The sequence below is a fragment of the Equus asinus genome, chromosome X (genome assembly GCF_041296235.1).
Source record: "Equus asinus isolate D_3611 breed Donkey chromosome X, EquAss-T2T_v2, whole genome shotgun sequence".
Lineage (NCBI taxonomy): Eukaryota > Metazoa > Chordata > Mammalia > Perissodactyla > Equidae > Equus > Equus asinus.
This window is the reverse complement of record NC_091820.1, coordinates 43,074,549-43,098,051: the sequence shown is the minus strand read 5'-3', so window position 1 is coordinate 43,098,051 and position 23,503 is coordinate 43,074,549. Positions and strand designations below refer to the sequence as shown.

Genomic DNA, 23,503 nt, shown 5'->3' with positions numbered 1-23,503 from the left:
CCACAGTCATAGAGGCAGACCAGAAGGATGAATGCTGTGAAAAATGGTATCTTCTAGGAATGAGCCACAATGAATGTTGGGAGATATGAAGGTTGGATGGTGTGGGGGATATTATTTTCCAGGGAGACAGAACAGCTCATAGCTTTTATGAAGGCCCTGAGATGAGGAAATTGACATGTTTTAGCAATGAATGGACAGTATGCCTGGACCATAAAGATGCTGTTAGAAAGTGATGTAATGGGGGTTTGGAGAACTGGTTGAGAGGCAGATGGTGCAAAGTATATTGACCATATTTAAGATTTTTGCCTTTGGCCATAAAGGCCGTTGAAGTCTTATAAACAGAGTGTTTTTTGAGTTTTGGACTGTTAGAAAACTTCATTGGCTATAATGTGGAGAAGGATCAAGAGGGGATGTAGGATAACCAGGTAGGGATGACCAGGAGGAGCCACCACTTTTGTAACCCTGGTGAGGGACAGTGGTAAACTGGACCAGGGTGGGTTCAGTGGAGGTGGAGAGTAGGGGATGGTTGTTCAAATAAATGAGACTAAATATGCTTAATGATCCTGGACAAGCATATTGACCCTTTAGACTGCACTGGAAATAGCATATTTGGAGCTAAGCTGTAATTTCCTAAAAGCAAAGGAAAAGTTTACTGTTCCCAGGAGTTAAAATTTGCATTCCTTCAGAAATTGGGCCCAGAAAACTTCAGCATGCTCCACTTTGGTAACCCGGGTTCAGTTCTTGGACGCGGACCTACACCACTCGTTGGCAGCCATGCTGTGGTGGTGATCCACGTACAAAAAAGAGGAAGATTGGGACAGATGTTAGCCCAGGGCAAATCTTCCTCAAGCAAAAAGAGGAAGATTGGCAACAGATGTTAGCTCGGGGCAAATCTTCCTCAGCAAAAAAAAGCAAAAACAAAATACATGATATCCTGTGATGGATGTATGTATTTACTCCTGACTTCCGCTCTTGTTCTGTGACCAGGACTGCTAGACAGTTTGCATCTCTCTTTGTGAATATCAATGTGACATCAGAACCCCACCAGGTGTCTGCTCTGTGGTTCTTGTGGTATGTGAAGCAGTGCGGAGGCACCACTCGGATATTCTCGATTACTAACGGGGGTCAGGTATGGAGTGTTCATTCTCATACTATAACTTCATTTGTGATTTTGCCCTCACCCAGTGTGGTGTCTTAATAATTGATTTTGTATTTTGAAACATGAGTGAATTTGAGACATGAACTTTTGAAATGATTTCAAAAAACTTTTCTGAAAACAAAATTTCTCATTTCCTCTTCTCATTCCTGAAAATAAGTTCACAGCTAAAGAATGTTTCATTTTGATTAATTAAGTCTTGAGAATTTAGTTCCTTCCTTGTGGAGGTATATAAAATTAGGCTACTTGTGTAAGAGGAGCTAAATTAGTAAAATCAACTAATTTTCAAAAAATTCTAGTACTTCTGAAATTATTGTGCTTAAAGTCGTCTCTGTTCCAGACATGAGGCTTTTTTGTCCCATTTTGTGCCTGAAAGTTATTCTTTTATGTTCGTTGTTATAGAATGGAAGTGACTGCTCTTTCCTCTAATTCACACAAGTGATTCATAGCCACTCTTTCAATAGTAAATTCTACATTTTTTATTTTAAATTTTTACTGCCCACTAGCATTTGCCCTGATTCCATACCACTTTCATTACTGATGAATGAACTCATTTGGCTCATTGGCTGGACATACAGCGAACCAGTTTTGAGGTCAGAATCCTAATTCCATGATTTTCAAGACTCTGAGGTTCTTTGTGTAAAGGCTCTCCCTTATTCAAAAAGAGATGGGTATCTCTTTTCTAGGAATCTTATCCCTTGGCAGGATGAGATTTAATTCAGAGCAGTTTACTTCCAACTTATGCCCTGCTCCACAGTGGACAGTGTAGAGTCTTTCTCCACTAAGTGAATTATTCCTCTCCTTAGGAGATCTCCGGAAGTCCCTAAATTGTTCTTGTGGCCCCAAGAGTTACTACCCATTTGACCGGTAGCTTTAGCAAATGCAGGACAGTTGCATTTTTTAAGTATCTTTACACTTAGAAATCCCACATTACTCCTTTTAACTTATATTTTTTACTTTCTGAGGTATCATGACTCATATTTTATATTTATAGCCCTCATTCAGAGGAGGCAAGATACTTCTAACCAAACTCTACATGACCTTTTGGAAAGCACAGTTCAGATTATGAATCTCAAACAATTATCACAATATTTTTATAAAGAACCTAGATTTATCCTTTAATAATTTAGTTCAGCAAATACTAGACATGAAGGAGTGGACAGAGAACAAGATGGAAATAGTTCATGGTCTTTCCACTATACTAAAATTCAGAGTAACTCTTGGAAAACAGAGGTCAAATTATAAATTAAATGGTCCCAGTTTCTTGAGGAAGGACAGATCATGAATTCAGGTGTGAACTACTACGGGAATATTTTTATAAAAAACTTTGGTGGTGTCACTAGACCAATAGCCTATGCAGGGTTTTTGGAGGAGCGTGTTTGAGGTACCTAATTGTCAAGTGTTAGGCTGTGCCTCAGTCTACCTACATGTATTTCTAACCATTCAAAGAATCATCTACAACAGGCTAAAAATATTCCCCTGGTTCTTGCAAAGTGCATCGTATTAAGGATTTAACCTTCATAGATTAAGCTGGAAGCATTTCCATGGGTGAGTGTGGCAGACCACAGTGGAGCAGAGCACTCATGGTCTTACAGGGCTCCTCAAGGGAATTATTTAACACTGTCTGGAGGAATAGGCAAGTGACTTCTTAGCCTTACACTTCTGCCCCCACAGTGACACTTGCAGACATTTTTGCAAAAAGTTACTCAACCTCTGAGATTTAGATTCTTAGAACATCATTTGGTGATGACCAGATGATCCCTAAGACCACCCTTAGCCTGTCCTCTTAGAGAACATCTTAATCTGCCTAGACAACCCTTGACTGGGACTTTGAGAAATCAGATGGAATTAGAAACTGCATCCCCATCTCAATAAAACCAGGAAAAACGATAGTTAATTTTTAAAAAAGAAACTGCATCCTCCAGGAGAAGCACAGCACCCTCCCTTTCCCAGGGCTCCCTCCATGCACTGCACTCTTAGGCATTTGAAGCCCCCAGACTTGCTGATACTTGCATTCGCTTAAAGCGTCCCTGGTATAGGGGAACATTTCTTCTGATTCTGCAATTTTATAAACTAGTACTGGCTTTCCATTGCCAGAAGCTGTGCAGAGTGTGATGACTGAGGTGTCTTGGTAGACTTTGCCTCTGTCCTTAATGAGTTCCAACAGTTAAGTGTGCAGAGGGTGGATGTAGGGCCTGTGACTTTCTGGAGTTTTTCTAATCACTGGCAAATATGATTTTCCTTCCTTGAGCTTTTATAATGTTTCCTTTCCTGCCTGCCTTCTCTTGTAGGAACGGAAGTTTGTAGGTGGATCTGGTCAAGTGAGTGAACGGATAATGGAACTGCTTGGGGACAGAGTGAAGCTAGAGCATCCTGTCACCTATGTTGACCAGTCAGGTGACAACATCATCGTAGAGACGTTGAATCATGAACATTTTGAGGTAATTCAGTTTAGTCAATATAATCAAAGCAGTGGTATAATTAATGCTGGCATGTTTCCAACTCAGTTTTCCAAATTATCAGCCTTGGCTGACCTGCCTTGTTCTGTTTTGTTGCCTTGCAGTGGCCTCATTTTGTATGTTGTTACTGCTCAGTGTCATTCAAAATGATAAATATGATATTTCATGCCCTCTACAAAGACTGCGACTCACATTAGAGGTGGTATTTTGTGTCTGTGTGTTTTAGTGCAAATACGTAATTAGCGCCATCCCTCCGGCTTTGACTGCCAAGATCCACTTCAAACCAGAGCTTCCATCAGAGAGAAATCAGTTGATTCAGCGTCTTCCAATGGGGGCTATCATTAAGTGCATGATGTATTACAAGGAGGCCTTTTGGAAGAAGAAGGGTATGCTGCATTTATTCATGTTTAAATTGTACTAAATGAAGGGACCACACTGTTCTTGGAACATACTAGACATTGAACAGAAAAAGAGATGTATTTTCAAGCTGGAAGAGAAAAGATCAGGAATTTTAGTCTCTACATCTCCTCATAGCCCCTGGTGACACAAAATGACCCCAAGAGCACTTGCTAGCAGTGAGAGGGGAAGAAGAGATCCCCCCAGTTACAGGGCCGCCATTGCCCTGGCTCCTGGCCTATGTCCTACCACTTACTCTTCATGAGCAGAGTGAGACAAAGGGGCACCATGGAAATAGCTCTGCTTTGAAGTCACACATTCCTGGGCTTCACTCGCTTCCTAGCTGTGTGGCCTCAGGTGTGACTCTTCACCTCTCTCAGCATCAGTCTCTGTGTTAATGGTAACAATGAGGCCTACTGTCAGGGTGTTGTAAGGATTAAATGATGCAGGGTCTGGGCAGATATGGTGGCTATTGTTGATAAGCCTTCTGCTCATACTCAAAGAATTCCTTCCTGCCACTTCTTCCATGGGTTTATAGGGGTGATTCCCTCTAACACATCCCTCTCTCTCTGCATGGACTCCAAGGCCATCTTACAATTTTAGCCATGCACTGGTCATACATGACTCTTATGTAAAGGTCATTGAGATGGGTCATTTTCCATGTGTCTGGGTGAACAGACATCCTTGTATAGTCAGTGTACGTATTTAATAGAAAATAGTTCTAGGGTTGGGATAAAGACCAATAGGTTAAGATTTGCCTTCTTCTTAGCAAAATACTTTATATGTATATATATATATATATATATATATATATATATATATATATATATATATATATATATATATATTCCCCCTAAATCTCTGATGAGGTCAGTCTCAATTTCTTATTGATCTTCTCCTGGTTAAGATTACTGTGGCTCTATGATCATTGAAGATGAGGAAGCTCCAATTTCAATAACCCTGGATGACACTAAGCCAGATGGGTCGCTGCCTGCCATCATGGGGTAAGTTAGAGCTGGGTGTTCTGCATTTTCCAAATTGTATGGGTGTATTGGTGTGGATGCTGGCAGAGCATGTTGTTTTGGAGTCAAGCTCAAGCAATGAACCCTACAGAAATATATCATGTTCCTCTATATTAAAATATTAGAGTAATGTTTTGTTTGTGGTACCAGAACGCTGGGAAACTTTACTCAAATTGACACCATTTTGAACTTGTGCCCATACATCTCTTTTCTCCATAAAACTTACATATTGAGGACAGAGTGAAAGAAGCAGCTAGACAGGCAGTATAGTAGACAAGCTTGCCTAGAGGCAGAATGTCTACAACCGTTCTGGAATGAGAACTGACTGTTTTATCCTGTAAAACCTTCCAAAGTTAGGGTTTCTTGGCTTTATACTCTTCTCCATTCCAAACATTGCCTCATAACAGATGTTAATATGTTCATTGTTACCCTCGGATATAAGATGGATGACCAATTAGGAAGTGCAGCTCAAAGTAGAGTCAGGCCTTGAGTGGATAGCACTTTTCCTAGTAGGTCATTCCATGGCTATCCTTTACCAGGGATGGTCCAGGGTGAGGTTCTGTGTCTGGAATAGGAGAGCTCTTCCCCTCTCCTCACATCCTGCCACACAGCTGCTCTGCCCTTTGGGACTAGGGGCCCAGAGAAGGAAGTAGGGGCTCCCACAAAGGGATTGCTAAGGAGTGCTGCAGCCTCCCAGTTGCCATGCCTTTCAGTCCTCCTCAAAACTATACAACCAAAAGGGCTATTTATTCTACCACATCATGACAAAAGAGCACAGCTTCTAGAGTAGTCAAGTGACTTTTAGAGACCAGCAGGTTTCCTCTTCACCCCTGGGAGAGTTGAGCTCATGTACATTACATCATTAAAGGGAAATTACAAAACCAAAAGGAGCAGACCCATGATCCAAGGGACCTGGAGAGCAATCTGTGCTACTGGACTGTCAATAAGACATCTTATAACCCCTTCTCTGGCTGTAAAATATAAGAAATCGTACCAGCCCCCCTGAGAAGGGCAGGTGCTCACAACATAATGACCATCCCCTTCAGCTCTAACCTCAGTGGGCAAGAAAGGATATAGATTATTGGGGCAGTTTGCTATCACCTTCTATATGCCAAAGGAAAGCAGGAGGTTGAGGTAGAGATTTCAGGAGACTGTCAGTCAAGACCAATCCAATTGTAGATGGAAGAACATTCAACTTCTTGCCCTGGGAGTTAGAAACTGTGGCATCTGCCCTTCTGGGCTTTCTTCAGCTTTATTTACAAGGACATGTATGACAGAAGCCTTCCAGATGGTAATGGAGTTACTTAGGCAGCTCCTAAAAAGTGATATTCTACTCTGTTTTATCTGGACGGTTGCCTCCACCTTGTTCTTGCCTTGAAGCTTTATTGCCTCGACACTGCTCTCTGCTCTGGCCAAGGAGAGCCTTGAGGATGAGAGTGGTAATTGCCCAGCACTGTATTTGTTGATAACTACTGCCTTTTGGGAACTAGAAAGGGCTTGTACTTTAGAACTGTGAAAGGTCCTCAACCCAAAGCCAGTGTGTTTAATTTCCTCACTAAAACACCAAAGAACGTTAAAGAGTAGTTGTCCATAGTTAGAATTAGATCAAAGAGGTTATTTAATTCCTGACTTGAGATTTGATAGAAATAGCCAACACTAACTGCCCTTTAGGAAAGGACCTGTAGAAAGCACTCAAGACCTAAAAAGATTTTCAGATAAATCATTTGATCTTTCATCAGATATTGGTGATTTTCATTGAAATACTGCATAAGTCTAAAATCATCAATTCTTGCATAAACCCAAAATTTAACTAAAATCATTACTAGCAAGCCATAACACAAGGTATGAAATCAAACAAAATCATGACTATATCCCATAAAGTTCAGTAATTCAAATTTCTTAAATAGTCTACAGCTTCCTCTGAAATACTATTCTCTGGATTAACACAAATACATTTTGCATCTTTGCTTCCCAGAATGATCTTGTATAACAGCTCTGTAAGAATTGCCAATCAAATTAGGAACAGTTTAATCTGAGGGTGAGTGAGAAGATGAAATATCTGTGTTCAGCTCTTGCATCTTCAGTCCTGATCTACTTGTCTTTTTGGTCTAGGACAAAACAAATATAATTTTAAAGCTTTTTTTAAGTGGAGACATAATTTCATTGTCCTTTAGCTCATTTGGCTTTTTGAAAGATTTCTAATAATAGTACAACTAAGGTCTTCTTGTCACAATTCAATTCTTTGAAATATACATGCAATTAGTAATAGTATTATAATAAATAGAATCCTTTTTTTGTGAGGAAGATTCGCCCTGAGCTAATATCCATTGCCAATCTTCCCCTTTTTTTGCTTGAGGAAGATTAGCCCTGAGCTAACATCTGTGCCAGTCTTCCTCTATTTTGTATGTGAGAGGCCTCCACAGCATGGCCAATGAGTGGAGTAGGACCACACCCGGAATCTGAACCCGCGAACCCAGGCCATTGAAGGGGAGTGTGTGGAAGTTTAACCATTTGGCCGTGGGTCCGGCCCCCAAATAGAGTCTATTTGATTAAAGGGAAATAGACAGATTATAACTGAGTTTTACTGAGCTACTGAATTTGGGGACTGTGCTAGGCCAGTTTTCCAGGAAGCCAACTCAGAGATGGAGATTTGGGTGCAGGAGTTTCATTGAGAAGTGCTCTGGGAAGGGAAGGAATCAGGATCGGGCAGAGGGATATATTGGGCTCCAATGTTGTCCCAACAGAGGCCTTAGCCATCCCATGGGGAACTCTGAGCAGGATTACCCTTCAGAGATGTCCTGCACTGAGGCAAGGGGTCGGGCCTAGGTACCCCAGAGCCAGTCATCCTGGGGAGAAGAGGGACCTTGAGCCAGGCATTTCTCTGCTGCAGAGTGCGATTGCTGGGGAAGGGTTCAGCTATGAGCTGAGGGCAATGAGTGCTTGATCCTGAAGAGGGATCTGGGTGGCCCACCATGGCATCCACTACAAGCATTTATTTATATTTGTTATTCCAATTTTTCAAGTATTTGGCAGAAGGCAACAGTCATTACCAGGATAATCATTTAATCCAACATTGATTCATCTAATATTTGATTTCCTACTATATGCCAAGAACTGTGCTAAACTTTGGGGGTAGAATATTGAGTAGGAGGTGACCTGTCATTTAGGAGCCTACAACCTAGCAAGGGTTTTGGACACAGAGGCAGATGGGGAAGACAGCAGGGCATTTGCTCTAGTAGAGGGAAATAATGGGAGGATGTTGGAGCGTTCATTAATGCCAAGTAGGTGGAGGCAAGAACACTTCACAAAGAAGCAGCAACTCTTGAGATAAACTACTAACACCTCATCGTTCAAATGTAACCTCTCTCTCCAGCTTCATCCTTGCCAGAAAGGCTGATCGACTTGCTAAGCTGCATAAAGAAATGAGGTAAGAATTTGCGTCTGAAACAGAAAAGGTTAGCTTTATATTGTGCTTACTGCACTAACCACAGTATAATAGCATTATGGAAAACCACAAATAATTCACTAATATTCTCAAAATCCCAACAAATCAACCTCTTTGTATTTGGCTACACCCCCCTCCACTCGGTCCTTGCCCATATGTATGTATCAATTGAGTTTTACATGTTTGTGTTCATTTTACTGTGATTGAGTGGTAGGATTTCCCTGTAGGATGGATAGAGAAAATCAGAAAACATTAGCTTTGAAAAAAGCCTTAGAGGCCAAGTCCTGTTCACCTTGCAAGACAGTTATTCCTTTTCTAAGGTTCTCTGACTTGTACTTTTCTGAAAAGCAAATCCATATATATGTGTTTCAACCTGTTGCAACTTGTGCACATAAAGTATTCCTCTTTCATTATCTAGGACATGGCTCTGATGTTCCCTTCTCCCTAGAGCTTCCTAGTATAAAACAGTTATTTTAGGACAGTGGCTTTTTTCTTTCTTTCTCCCTTTCTCTCTTTGTACTTTGTATGTGTTTTACTTTGCCTTGGAATCCTTTGTTCAAATTAAGTCTTACTTGGAACTCTTACCTGGAAACAGTCATTTGGCTGGTGGGGGGCTGCCTCTGGGAATTTCTGGGCTTCCCTTCTTTAGGGTAGTCCTAAATCCTTTGTTAGCTTTTGAAGAGGACCAACACACATGCAAATGTGTACTTCTCTCTGCATTTAATTTATAAATTAAGCAGCAAATCCACTAACAGCCCTTCCTTTGAGAGTTACTTTGATGACTTTGGAAGTTAGGAAAAGGCTGCAGAAGTTCCCACACTTGCATGCAAATTTGTTTATTTGAGCTACTGTGAGATTCGATGTCAGGAAGGGAACTATTTTAATGTCCACCTACTCAATAGAAGAGGAATTTGGGCTCCAGTGACAGAGAATGATGTCCAAGGCTCCATAGCTAGCTTGTGACAAAGTCAGAAATAGCATCTAATGTGTACTTTTTTTCATTACGCCACACTAAGCTTGACATTTTCTTTTGGATTTCCTGCTTTCCCTCCTTATTAATAGTAAAATAAATACCAGCCTGGATGTAGACATTTGGTTATGATTCCACATGGTGGCTGAACTTCTCAAAAGTTTTTATAAGGCAAAACCCTTAGAACTCTGAATATGCCCTTGACCAGAGCACTGGTACCCAGAACTGACTGCATCAAAATCTCCCAAAATATGTTTGGAAAATATATTTTTCTGAGGCCATTAGATTATGATTTGGTAAGTTAGGGGTGGGGCCTGAGTATTTGTATTTTTTAACAAGCTTTTCCAGTGATTATGATGAACAGCCAGATTTAGAAACCAGTGGGTAAATTCACCTACAAGATGACCTCTTTTGGCCATCATTTAAAATATGTTCTGTTATTTTCAGAGCCCAACTAACCAATCAGTGCATTGCTCCAATATCCTTGTTTTATATAACTTTTCCTAAAATTTGTAATTTTAATGGGTGGAAAGGGATGGGGAAGATAATTTCCTGATATATTTGTATGAACTCATCCTTGACTCATCTCATAGTATGGAATACAGTAAATAATGAGTTATATTTCTAGTATAACTACTTTATCATTCATGAATGAAAAATTAACTACAATGTAGGTTGACTGGATTTTAGGTTTCACTCTGTTTTACTAAAGATTTTATTACATGTTCCAAAAATAACTTAAGCATCATTAAACTTTTCAAAATAATGATTATCAAAACTTTTGTTTTCTAATTGACTCAAAATGTGAGAGTTATTCTTTGTAACACTCTTATGAAGTAGGTGAGAATCAGTCATCTCATCATAGAGTAGGAAAGAGGGTACCATACTAGGCTGAGGATGGGTTTGGATTACATAAATTTTTATTGAGCACTTACTACAGGTGCAGTGCTCAGGAGAGTAGAGCCTCAGCCCTGCCATTCATCAGCTGAGTGATGTTAAACAGGTCTTTTCAGCACACTGAGCCTCAGCCTCCTCATCTTTGTAATGAGGGGCTTGGATTAGACAGAAAGAGACAGACAGGTGGACAGTAGTCCTGAGACTTCTTCCAGTTCTGCCTCTCCTTTATGATTATTGATCTGTAGTATGAACAGCTCCTTGAAGGAAACCAAACTTTTCCTGTCTGTACTAGAACTTAAATAGCCACCTAATATTGAGTGACATCACCTCAGGAGTGGCATTTGTTTCTCCCTTAAAACCTGCCATGGTAAAATGGTGGCAGTAAGCAATGTTTATAATTCAACCTCCTCCTCCTGACTTAACACTGTATATTCACAAGATGGAAGTTCTGGGGTTATATAAATGGTATAAATGTGAGCATTTGGATAAATTTACAAGGTTATATTTTGTCCCACGTGATTCAGAGAAATTGGAGACATATTTGAAAAATATTTTCTAATGTAATTGGCAACATAAAATTGTCATCTTTTAAAATGTCTGTTTCTTTTATTACTGGTAAGTGTAACCTTCCCCACACACACATTTTTGGCCATTTGTCCCTTCAGCTTTTAATGCTCGTCTTACAGATTTGAATTAAACCCTTTGCCACATTTTTTAGCAAATATCTTTCCAGTTGCTTGTTAGCCTGTAACAAATAATTTGGAGCACTTTCAATGTTTAAACTATATAAAAACTAAAGTAGGCAAATACCAAAAGTATATAACTGGATCAGTGTGAACGTATTCAAACAAACCCTGAAATAGAACTGTTCGTTTCTAAAATGGGTGATTTTAGTAAATTGGAACTTTTTAATATCACCAAGAGTGGTTGTAAGTTTAAAATGTGTCTGTTTCAAAAAGTGCTTAGTTAAATTAAACTACTGATTTTTAAGATATAATGCATGCCATGTTCTATGCTAGTCATTTACATAATGAATTATGAGGGTAACCAAAGACTGCGTTTGAGGTAATACCACATAGTGCATCATGCCCACTCCCCAGATGCCCTTTGAAGTACTCTGTCCACAGACCATTCTGTCACGTGACAGATTACTAGGCTGGAGTGACTCTAAGCCTCTCCAGGTATAGCATATTTTATGTTTTGCTTGAAAGATTAAATTAGCTTTATATGTTTGTAGATCTTTAAAACATAGATATAGGATAGTTAAAAGACACTGTTATATGTACTATAAACTTATAGTAGGATTATAAATCCTTATAAAAGGATTATTCTAGAATTCTACATATTCCAGAAAAGTGACTTAAAATTAATTCCTAAAACTGAATTTAATTTAATCTCATTTTCCCCATTTTAATCTTGAATAGATATGGTATAGGGTAGTGAAAGAGGCAAAAATATTTTTAAAAAGGAAAATTCTGTTGAATCTTCAAGTCAAATGACTGTATTGAAGCACAGAGTTAATCTGAGAGCAGAGATTCACGGAACTGTTCGTTTTGTATAGTTACAGAAGGCCATTGATTCTAATCTTTCCTTAATCTGACTCATTGGCAAGAGCCCTGGAACTTGCTCTCTTTATTCTATTCTCATCAGTTATTACTTCCTTAACATTTTTTGTTCTTTTTTATAGGAAGAAGAAAATCTGTGAGCTCTACGCCAAGGTACTGGGATCCCAAGAAGCTTTACAAGTAAGAAACCCCCAGCTTTAATCCCTAGTAGGTTCTGCCCCGTTTGCTCTGAGTGGTAAAGCAAAGCAGATTCTGCTTTCCTGACAGTCTTATGAAGAGAGTACAAAGGGATATGCTTACTAGAAGATTAACTTCACCAATCACAAAAGGCTATTAACAGTTGCTGTCAGGTGCATGCAGTTTCTGATGCAGCGGTTCCTTGGGCTGTTTAAATGTTCACTGGGTAACTGGCAGCCAATTGTAATCAGAGCCTGGAGCTGGAGGTATTGTCCGGAGGGGTGAGATCAGTTCCCAGAACAGAGATCCTGCCTTCTGTCAATGTCAACTGACTGCTGTGAAATAAAATCCCAGCTATGTCATCATTTGTTGGTGAAGGCACAGTAGTGTACACTTGACAAGATGGACTGAATCTGGACTCTCCGCCCAGGTCAAAGTCATACTGATTTATTTTTCCATCTGTAGACTCAATTCATGGCTCCTTTAGGAATTTCCGTGCTTTCAATCTGCCACTGAAAGCGATTATGAGAATGAAATTCTTTTTGAAGAACCTACCAGATAGTTGGGGGCTCATTCAGGCTATTACCTCTGAACTGTTCAAATAACAAACTTGTAGGACGTGTTAGGGAAAGTAGAGAAGGTTCTCTCTTGTCCCTTGAGAAACACTTTTCATCTTAATTGTCCCCTGTTTAGCAGGATTCCCATCATTCACTTTTCCAACTTACACTTTTTGGTTGTGAAGAAAGCCTTTCGTAGGCACTATGCTTATCTTCTACCTCCTCCCTTCCACTCTTTTTTCAGCAGTAATGCCTTAGCAGATGGGAGAAGGAAAGGAAAGATGGGCGAAGTAAAGAAAATACAGAGAATTCAGAGATTTAAGCAGAACTTTCCAGAACCTGCTTGTCAGCGGGGTTTCCTGTATACTTAGGTCTAAAGACTTCAGAATCTGCGTGGAGAGGCCCCTCTTCCAGTTATTGGAATATTTCATGTCTCTCCTAGAGAAAAGGTTGAGAAAGTCAAAGTATACGTAGCTTGTCACTTGGTACCTCACAAAAGGCCATTACTTGATACTGTCATATTTCTCCTTAAATGAGTTAGAAATACAGGGCTGCCTTTTTTTAATGTAAATTTTTTGTTAAAGTAAAACACAGAAGAGCCTTTATTATTGAGCGCTAGCATTTCAGCTTTGTCTTCCCTTTGACATTTTCTCCCCACTGATCTGCAGCCGGTGCACTATGAAGAGAAGAACTGGTGTGAGGAGCAGTACTCAGGGGGCTGCTACACTGCCTACTTCCCCCCAGGGATCATGACTCAGTATGGAAGGTACTACCCAGACACTATACCAATTAATACAAGACATACACCAAACTTAAAAAGATAAGCAGGTCAGAGGCTAGTCCGGTGGTGCAGCAGTTAAGTTCGCACATTCCGCTTTGGCAGCCTGGGTTCACCGGTTCGGATCCCGGGTGCAGACACAGCACTATTTGACAAGCCATGCTGTAGTAGGTATCTCATATATAAAGTAGAGGAATATGGGCATGGATGTTAGCTCAGAGTCAGTCTTCCTCAGCCAAAAGAGGAGGATTGGCAGCAGATGTCAGCTCAGGACTAATCTTCCTCAAAACAAAAAAAAAGATAAGCAGGTCAGCCTGGTGGCCTAGTAGTTGAGCTCAGTGTGCTCCACTTTGGTGGCCTGGGTTTGGTTCCTGGGCATGGACCACTTGTGGGCATACCACTTGTCTGCCAGTGGCCATGCTGTGGTGGTGGCTCACATCCTAAAAGAGGAAGGTTGGCAGCAGGTGTTAGCTCAGGGCAAATCTTCCTCAGCCAAAAAAAAAAAGATAAGCAAAGTTCAATGGAAATTGTAGAAATAATCATCAGCATTCTTATTTCTAATGCCCCAGATAGTCAGTTTATGTATTTCTGGATATCCATAGGAAAATAAGTATGTTAGTACATAGATCAACAGCTGTCAGTACCTAGAACAATCACAGAACACTGGTGAGCATTTCAGATGTCAGCAACATGTGAGAATTCTGCAAGCTGCAGTGTCCTCCAAGGGGGCTTCTTGAGCTCAACTAGAATTTAGCTTCATATGACTAACCTAGGCTCCGTGGCATCAGTCTACACAGAAGGACATGGGCTAAACACGTCTTGCCATCCAGAACAGCATCAGACATTCCTCTTCACAGGGAAGCATCCTTGCTGTATACAGCTAAGGTGTGAGGAGGTGATATCCACTCAGGCTGGGAGAATTCACCTTGGCTTAGAAACCTCATGCCCCATAGTGGTCATTGTCTCTCGAAACAGCCTCTTAGGCTTAGTGTCCAGGGTCCCTGTAAGGCACATGCCCAGTTACAAAAGGCACCACACTCAGGGAAGCCCAAAATGATAAACTCCTACCAGGCATTTACAATTCATGACAATTTTCCCAGCCCAGATGCAATTTTCCAATGTAGGGGTCAGGGGAGACATTTTTACCATAAGCACTGTTACCTGGTAACGTAGATGGCATTATTCTTCATCAGATTTCCGAAGGAACAGAGCTAGAAAGTTAACTCAAGGTTGTGTTTGTCCACAGAGAAGGAAGAAGGATTTGTTAATCCTTTCCTTACATGAATTTTTTTGTTTGTTTATTCTCTTTTGTTTTTGGTGACAAAGATTGGCCCAATCTGCCTCTTTTATTTTCTCCATAAGGCCCCAGTACATAGTTGTATATCCTAGTTGTAAGTCCTTCTAGTTCTTCTATGTGGGATGCTGCCTCAGCATGGCTTGATGAGCAGTGGGTAGGTCTACAACCAGGATCCGAACCGGCAAACCCCGGGCCGCCAAAGTGGAGTGTGCGAACTTAACCACTACACCACTGGGCTGGCCTTGTTTATTCTTAATTGAACCGTTAATTAAGTAATGATTTTAGTTAAATTTTAGGTTGCGCAAGAATCAATTATTTTAGACTTATGCAGTATCTCAATGAAAGTCATTATCTGATGAAAGATTAAATGATTTATCGGAAAACCTTTTTTGATCTTGGGTGCTTTTTACAGTTCCTTTTCCAAAGGGTGATTTTTGTTGTCTATTTCTGTCAAATCTCTAGTTGTGAATGAATAGGCTTTGTTAGTGATAACAGGATTAATGAACTGGAGTGGACCTGGATTTAAAGTAGAAGTCTACAGGATGGGACTAGGATTAGGAATAGATGAAGCCAAAGATTCCTGAATTGGAAAAAGCCATGACAGTGGATTAAGGTAAAGGCCTTTGGGGTGGAGGTGTGCAGCTTAGGAGAGTTCATGAAAATGGCTGCGGATGTGGCAGGAGTCAAAGTCAACAAGGTAGGAGAGGACAGTTGCCCAGTCAGCTTAGCCCTTCTGTGGTTCTCTTCACCAAGACCTGTTTGTAAGAGAAGGCCCATTTCCCTGCCCTCAGCCAGTCTCCAGATAAATTCATGGAAGCAAACTCTGCAGAGGTTGTCTTTTAAGGAGACAGACATATAAGCCCTCAGGTCTCTCCTTTGCTAGAAGGCAGTTAATCTCCCTGTCTCCCCACTTACCGCCACGGTTCCTGCTGACACCCTGGGAGTACCTGCATGGCTGGGGTCTGCAGTCAGATGTGATCTCATGAAGAATGCCCCCCTTGGAAAGACTGTAGGTAGCAAAACAGACCACAAACAGGAACCACAGAGCAAAGAAATCTGATTGTGGATTTAATGCATGTTCTCATATTCCAGTTCTGGCTGGTGAGGAAAAAGTCAACATCATCTTTAGTGACTGATGATCTGACAGCCTGATTCTCTCTGGCTTGAAAGTTCAGATCCTTGGGTGCAGGTGCAGCAAATGGGGAGGAGCCTTTCACCTTTGGCTGAGTCACATGGGAGTTTTTAAAACAGTTTGAGTTTCCTTGTCTGTGGGGTAAATGAGGGCAGTGATCGGCTCATTTACCCTCAGCGCCTTTCCAGGTAACTATGTGACCTCTCTGTTCCCTTAAAGGGTGATTCGTCAGCCAGTGGGCAGGATTTACTTTGCTGGCACGGAGACTGCCACACGCTGGAGCGGTTACATGGAGGGAGCAGTAGAGGCGGGAGAAAGGGCAGCTAGAGAGGTAAGGGAGGAAGGGGAGTCACTCTCCCTCCTCAGTCCAGCAGTGTGTTTGGTACCTGGCCTTTCTAGATCTTGACACTGATAAATCTGTACGTCCACTTCTCTGCCCCTCACTCTACTCATGGGGCTCATCTGTGGCCAGCAGGGCCTTGAATCTGTCGAAACTACAGAACTTCATTTCATAATACCATGGCCATTTTTTTTCAGATCTTGAATGCTTTGGGGAAGGTGGCAGAGAAAGACATATGGCTTCAAGAACCTGAGTCAAAGGTCAGTTTGGCAGCTCCATTTCCATAGACCAGTAACTACATGTAAAACTCCTATCTCTCATCTTCTAGCCTCTGATGTAATTGTAGATGCCACTTTCCAGGGCACATCCGTGCACTGATTTTACAGATAGGTTTTGCCCCTCCTTGTCAGTGCAAGAGTTTTCTGCTAATGATCTGTGTTCATTCATCTAGGATGTTCCAGCTGTGGAAATCACCCATTCCTTCTGGGAGAGGAACCTGCCTTCCGTGGGAGGCCTCCTGAAGATCATTGGATTTTCCACATCAATCACCGCCCTGTGGATCGTGGTATACAAATTCAAGCTGCTGACACGATCCTAAAGATTCAGCCTAATGCTTTCTGCTTGCTCTTTCCCAGCACCATCAAAAGCAAAACGTTGCCAAATTAAAGACCTTGTCATTGGATCACCTTTAAGTGCACTGAATTTAATCCTTCAGTTTAGTCTTAGTCAATGTTAAAGTGAAAACAATCCAAAGAATCACCTCATTAATTTCAGTCAGATCAAGCTCCATCTTGTTATTTGTCTGTGTAGACTAACTTGTGTTGATTGGTGGAATAAAACCTTGTGATAGTTTTCTTAATTTCAAGAAGTTAAAGTTGAAATGTTCATTCTGACACAATTTCTGTGTCCTGTTTTTCTCCCCTTTAACACAAAATGCCGGATGATTGCAGAAATGAAGCATTTAACTTTCTCTCTGCGAGGTTGAGTAGATTAAGGCCCAGCCTGTGACTGTCCTTTTCAGTCCTTAGGAAATGAGGAAGCATAGGTCCAGAGCCCAGAGTCTCACAGCTTCTTGGCGTGAGCAGCTCACACTTTGGATGAGAGAATAAATAGTAAATGAAAGCAGTGGAGGCCGGAGGATGTTAAGGCCCTCAAACCAGTATAAGGGACATCTTATGGGCTGCTGCCTCAGGACTCTGCTGACTACTTCTAATTCCTGTGAAGTTTCTGGACATCTAGTCTTAATGCTAGCTTGTTTGTATTTTCCTGTTTTTCTTCTTAAAGAGGGCAGTGTTTACCAACGTATAATGTTAAAATTGACTTGCTGTGACTTTTGTGCAGCTCCCCAGGTGAGCAGAGTAAAATAGTGGCAAGACTGTTCCCCAAGAGGCCTCCCTGACTAGCTCTGCATGAGACCAATTGCAAAAGGCATCTGCTCTTTCTCCTGGAAGGTGGCTAACCATTTCTTCGCTCATTGTCAATGATAACATTCTCTGCCGATTTCAAGAAAGCAGTATTTTCCTTTTTTCAGGTAGATCCTTGCCTTCTGAAGGCCCCTAGTGGCATACATTTTTTCTTTTTTTCCTACAACCATAGTAGAATTAGGCATATCTGTTAACTTGTCTTCAACATGGTTACCTTTGAGTAAATGTTAGCATGCCAATTTCTCTAATACGAACTGAAATACATGTGATAAATTTCTGATTGTTATTTGCCGAGAGTATCAAATACAGAAAGGGAATTACAGCTCTATATTATAACCTCCCTTGCTTCAGTTAGTAAGTTTTAGAAACCATAAAATCAAGTGATTTTATATATGATGACTAAGTTCTCTATCTTAGGAGAAATGTGGGCCCAGAACAGTGCTCACCTCTTGTCTTTCCCCTTTAAAAAACTATCAGACTTTTTAAATCCCCGTCGAAAGGTTTCAGCCATAAAATACTCCTTTTTTTAATATAAATATCTCGAAAAACTGAACACAGATGTGATCAAATAAAGTAGTTGAGAAGATTCCATGGACTCGGGTACACAGGTGGCGGATACCCAGTAATACCTTATTCTGTATCATTGATTAACGAGGCATTTTACTTTAAATGACGTTTCTGAGTAGCCGAAGCTGCTGCTTTTATGTGCCCAAATTTTCAAATAAAAATTTTGATGGACCTACTTCCGCGCATTATCAAATATGCTAGATGCCAGTTCATCTTTTTTTATTAATGAGGTCAATCTATGTATCTCAATTATTTTATACTTTTATAATAGAGCGATACCATTCGGTTTGCCCCTCTGCTAAATGTCACGTGATTGTTTTATAGCTGGTGAGTCTCGTGCTTCTTCTGTCTTCTCCCATATTCAGTATTTTATATCCTTGTTATCTCCATTATCTCCCAATACCTCTTAATTTCCTATCTATTTTTTATTGAATGGGAATTAAAGATTGCCAGACCAACCCAAGTTTATGCCATAATTAACCTTATCATCAATCCAAAATTAAGTCACTGGACCCTGGTGCAAGGACTAGTTTTGCCTATCTTAAGAGCAAAGAGCAGGATTTTTCTGCCACTCTGCCTTTAAAAAGCATTTTAGCTAACTTAGGAGTTTTAGTCATGTCTTGGCTATGCTCCAGTACATAAGGAGTTGTCGCATATTATATCAAACTGCCTTGAGAATCACATCCCTGATCTATTTCACTTGTTTCCGTTCACTTACTGATAAACTTGGTTCACCTTGTGGGAAATGCTGATTTAAATTTTTTAACTGGCAACATTTTTAACAGTAATCAAGTTGTAAACATATCTAAGTATTGAACGTGGAAGGACTCCTGAGTATGTGATTTACCCTCTGCTCAAACTTTTGAGAAAAATTAATTTATCCTAATTAGATCAGCCCTGTTAAACTAGAAATTGAGCATCAAGATGAATGCCATTTCAGACATGAAATCGGAACTGAGAACTCCCACCGTATATGAGACTGTGCAACACAAAGATACCACAGGTCTTTTCTTCAACCCAGAGAAGCTACAGTCGGTGTAAGCAGTTCATAGAGCCTGGACCTGTTAAGGCGTCTGGTTCACAATTCTGAAGGCTGAGTTGGCCTCACCTGAGAAGTAGATTTTAAAAGTTAACCCTTTTTGTCACAACTATTAAATAAGGACTTATACTACACTGAAGAAAAAATATTGAAGGGTTGTGAACTACATTTAGTTTGACTGTGAACTTGCTGCCTAATGTTCTGTCTGAACAGTGCCCTCAGTGCTACATGTGGGAGTACACCTATGTATGTGTTGCCATTGAAGTACGATTTCGCCTGTATGGTACTGTTTTGTTTGTTAATAAAGTGCACTACCACCCCTGATTCAGACCTCGCTCCTCTATGTAGTCAGTGGTCCCAGGGTTAAATGGCTTCTTATAGCAGGAGTTCACAATGAGGTGTGGTCCATGGATGCTGGGCTTAAAAAACACTTTGTATTGACTCCAAATTCTCATAGTTTAATTTGACTTTCACGTTTTATCAAGGTTTCCTGGAAGCTGATTAAATGCTAGAATATTGGGCCACAATATTCTGGGCCACAGTCAGTCAATGTGGAGTCTGATTGAAGCTTTCTCACTTAATCAGCTTATGATACCTTGAGGAAATCACTTTGGTTCTCTGCCTCAGTCTCCCCCATCTGGAAAAGGGTAGGTTGCACTTGATGGCTTCTAAGGATTCTTTTCATGGCAACATTATATGATTTATGAATTTGTTGCATATCTGTAAGGCAGGGGCAAGTCACTCAGCCTTTCTGTATCTTGGTTCACTCCTTGTCTTAGGTTGGGTTCCCTAGAAACAGACTGAGATGCAGAGTCGGGAAGAAAGTTTATTAGGGACAGCTCTCAGGAAATACAACTACGGGAGTGAGGAAGGGAGGATTGGGCAGGAGTTGACCTACAAAGCAGTTGCAACTGAGGCCTCAGCAGATCCTAAGCGGGAGCTGGGAAGGCCCTTCAGAATCGTTCCCCATTGAGACAAGGGAGTCTGGCCTCTATCCCTTCATTAGCTGCCCCCTGGAAGGGGGTGTTGCCTTGAGTGAGGCCAGTCCAAGGACAATTTCTAGTGAGGAAGTGCAGTGAACTGAGATTAGCCTGTGTTCTCAGCAGCTGGAGGATCCAGGGAGGGGTACCCACAGTATCTACTTTACTCCCCCTGAAAATATATAGAATTGCCCTTTGTCGTGTAAAAGACCTTGTGGACTTGAACTTTGGTTTGATAGGTAGAATGAAGCTATCTCTGTGAATCTATCCCTGTTAGGTAAGGGAACTGCTTTTACACGGTTCTATTTCTGCACTATTTATGTAGAAGAAAATAATCAGAGTTGGAAGAAACGCTGGAAATGATTCAACCTCTGTCTCAATGAAGGAGCCCCCTCAACAGGTTACTAACAGGAAGATCAAGGGGTAAAAATGTGCATTTGTAAGTAGGAGCCGAAAATCCAATGTTTTCAAGAGTTGGGCAGCTAAAAATTAACAGCATCAGGCATGAGACATTAGAGAGTACTGAGGACTGTGGCTGACCTGAGGAGTATTTGCCCCTCTGAAGGGCATCTATGTTCAAATTCCTTTAAAAGATTGCTAATCAATGAAAATGCATTTGAAGTTTTGCTCACATGTCCAAGTTGTTCTGAAGCCTCTGATAAGTAAGTGCAAGGTTTCCTTTTACATCACTTAAATGACAAATTCTTTTTGGATGTCTTTGATTTTCTGAGAAATGAGCACCAAGACCAGCACCATTTTATAAAACTACCTAAAGCAGGTAAGAGAGTCTGGTTTGGAAGGGGAAAAAGACAGAAAAAAAGCCCTCTTAGACCAGAAATCTCCCTCAAGAAATAGCCCTTTCCTCAGCCCATCCCAAGGCAATGCTTATCTCCAGCTACGTCAGTGTCATGATTGACAAGAGCAGTGCTGAACTTTATTGGAAAAACTGCATCCTCGTGATGAGATAGAAATCGCAGCTCTTCTGTCAGCATTTAATCTCTGCTGACTGTGATATAATTCTAGTAAACGGGACATCAACATTGAATGGATTAATTTTTTTTAACTATAAAACTATACTGTCCACTTTATACCGAGGTGGTGGTCAAAGTGCAAGGTGTGTCCCTTAGCCCAAAGAAGCCGGCTGACATTAAAGGAACAGGATGGAAACAGAGGAAGGTATTGGGTAACTAACAATTCCCTTTCTTCTATCAGAGCTCAGGGCTTGGCTCCCTTCCTTGACCAAGGCCATTCTCTTCAGAGTTTGAAGGCAGGTCTCAAAGTGACAGCTGATGTAAACTAGTCTTAGCCTGGAGCCAGGTTTCTGAAGGTAGCTTTGGGCCCTCATGTGAAAAATTTGTCTTGAAGGAACTTGGAGTTCCTTCAAGATGGATCATGGGCCACTCAGGCAAGATCCCCCCTAATGCACATATGACCCATACAAGACTGTTATTTATTTCTACTCCTTTACACTCACATCTCAGTGGGAACCAGGTTTTCCTATTAATGGGCCTCAGATATTTTCCAAGAACCATCGAGATCCATAGCTGAAATAGTGATGGAGCATAGTGGCGTGGGTGTATGCTGGGGAGTAGGGTGGGAGCAAGAAAAAAAAAAGGAAATAGAGGGATGCTTAAAAGTCCACAGAGCAACATGATGAGAAATTGATGGGTTGATACCCCCAAAGTGAATAGGGCACCCCAAACCTTGTGTCACTTACTCTGACTCAGAATACCTGCCTTATAGAATTGATGAGAAAAGTGAGAGAATGCAGGTAAGGGCCCAGCATAGCAAACACTCAGTAAGTATTAGCTATTATCCATCGATCTTTTAGAATGGAAGAATGCAGAAAGCACTTTTTAATTTTTTTTTATTTATTTTTTTGATGAGGAAGATTGGCTCTGAGCTAACATCTGTGCCCATCTTCCTCTTTTTGCTTGAGGAAGATTGTTGCTGAGCTAACATCTGTGCCACTCTTCCTCTATTTTGTATGGGAGATGCCACCACAGCTTGGCTTGATGTGTGGTGTGTAGGTCTGCACCCAAGATCTGAACCCACAAACCCTGGCCCACCAAAGCAGAGCACAAGAACTTAACTACTACACCATTGGGCCAGCTGCAAGAAAGCACTTTTTAAATTTTGTGAGCAGTAACCACCTTGAATTTCTTACAATCATTCAACACATTCTTACTGAGCATCTACAATGTGCTGGGATTCAGCAGTGAACAAGACAGAGCCCAACTCGTGGAACACACAGACATCAAGTAACGCATTCATTGTGGCTCTGGTCAGCGCTATGACAGAAAAGCATAGAATACTATGAATGCAGGGGAAGTGTTCTGTGAGGACGTGAGATTTAAGGGGAAGTTTCTAGGATCTGTGCTAAAGCCGCCATAAGCATCACTGTGTGGCAAGTCAGTAAGGACATTGCGTAAGGCAGAGAAAGGAAGTGAAAAATAACGAGATGGTGTCTTAGTCTGTTGGGGCTGTTTTAACAAAATGCCATAGACTGGGTGGCTTATAAACAGCAGAAATTTACTTCTCACAGTTCTGGAGGCTGGAGAGTCCAAGATCAAGGCACCAGCAGATTCGGTGCCTGGTGAGAGCCTACTTTCTAGTTCATAGATGATGCCCTCTCACTGTGTCCTCACATGCTGGAAAGGACAATGGAGCTTTCTCGGGCTTTTTTTAAATAAGAGCACTAATCCCATTTCATGAGGGCTCTACTCTCATGACCTATACACCTCCCAAAGTCCTCACTTCTTACCACCATTAACTTTGGGGTTGGAATTTCAACATAAGAATTTCAGGAGGACACAAACATCAGTCTCTAGCAGATGGCGTGGCTAACTGGTAAAGAAAATCCCAAGCATCATCAATAAATGCTGAATGTTAAGTCCCATTTGCTCCATTGACCATTGTTCACCTTCAGTCTTTTACTGTTCCTTTACCCAGCCCTTCTCTGCACTCCAAGAGATCTTTATCAACTAGGACTCATTGTCTCCCAGCGCCCTGTGCTAATGGGCTGCCTAAATTTGTTTTAAAAGAGTGCCATCTTCTGGCCAAACACTGCAGTTTCCTTCCAATGGAAAGCCTAAAGTATTTCAAGACAGTTTTGTCCTTGGGGAAACTAAGATGTGGCACCTCCACTCAGAATTTCCTCCAAACACATTTACCTGTGCTTTCTTACTTTCCAGTTTTGAAATAGATAAAAAATATTAATATCTAATATCCACAGCCTTTCCTCTGCCCTTATCTTCCGGGAAGATTTTTTTATTAGAACTGCTTGGTTCCTCAGCTTTTGT

At 41.1% G+C, this 23,503-nt stretch overlaps 1 protein-coding gene across 1 annotated transcript in view; it reads left to right on the top strand.

Annotated features, from left to right (window-relative positions):
* LOC106838326 (amine oxidase [flavin-containing] A) overlaps positions 1 to 19,545 on the top strand; it is a 61,344-nt gene extending 41,799 nt beyond the window's left edge. Inside the window, exons 6-15 of the mRNA XM_014852338.3 lie at positions 988 to 1,129; positions 3,448 to 3,597; positions 3,842 to 4,001; positions 4,919 to 5,015; positions 8,407 to 8,460; positions 12,033 to 12,090; positions 13,313 to 13,410; positions 16,071 to 16,182; positions 16,389 to 16,451; positions 16,643 to 19,545. Of these exons, the coding sequence (XP_014707824.3) occupies positions 988 to 1,129; positions 3,448 to 3,597; positions 3,842 to 4,001; positions 4,919 to 5,015; positions 8,407 to 8,460; positions 12,033 to 12,090; positions 13,313 to 13,410; positions 16,071 to 16,182; positions 16,389 to 16,451; positions 16,643 to 16,789 (1,081 nt within the window). The 3' untranslated portion in view covers positions 16,790 to 19,545. The remainder of the gene's footprint in view (positions 1 to 987; positions 1,130 to 3,447; positions 3,598 to 3,841; positions 4,002 to 4,918; positions 5,016 to 8,406; positions 8,461 to 12,032; positions 12,091 to 13,312; positions 13,411 to 16,070; positions 16,183 to 16,388; positions 16,452 to 16,642) is intronic.
* Positions 19,546 to 23,503: the final 3,958 nt, after the last annotated feature.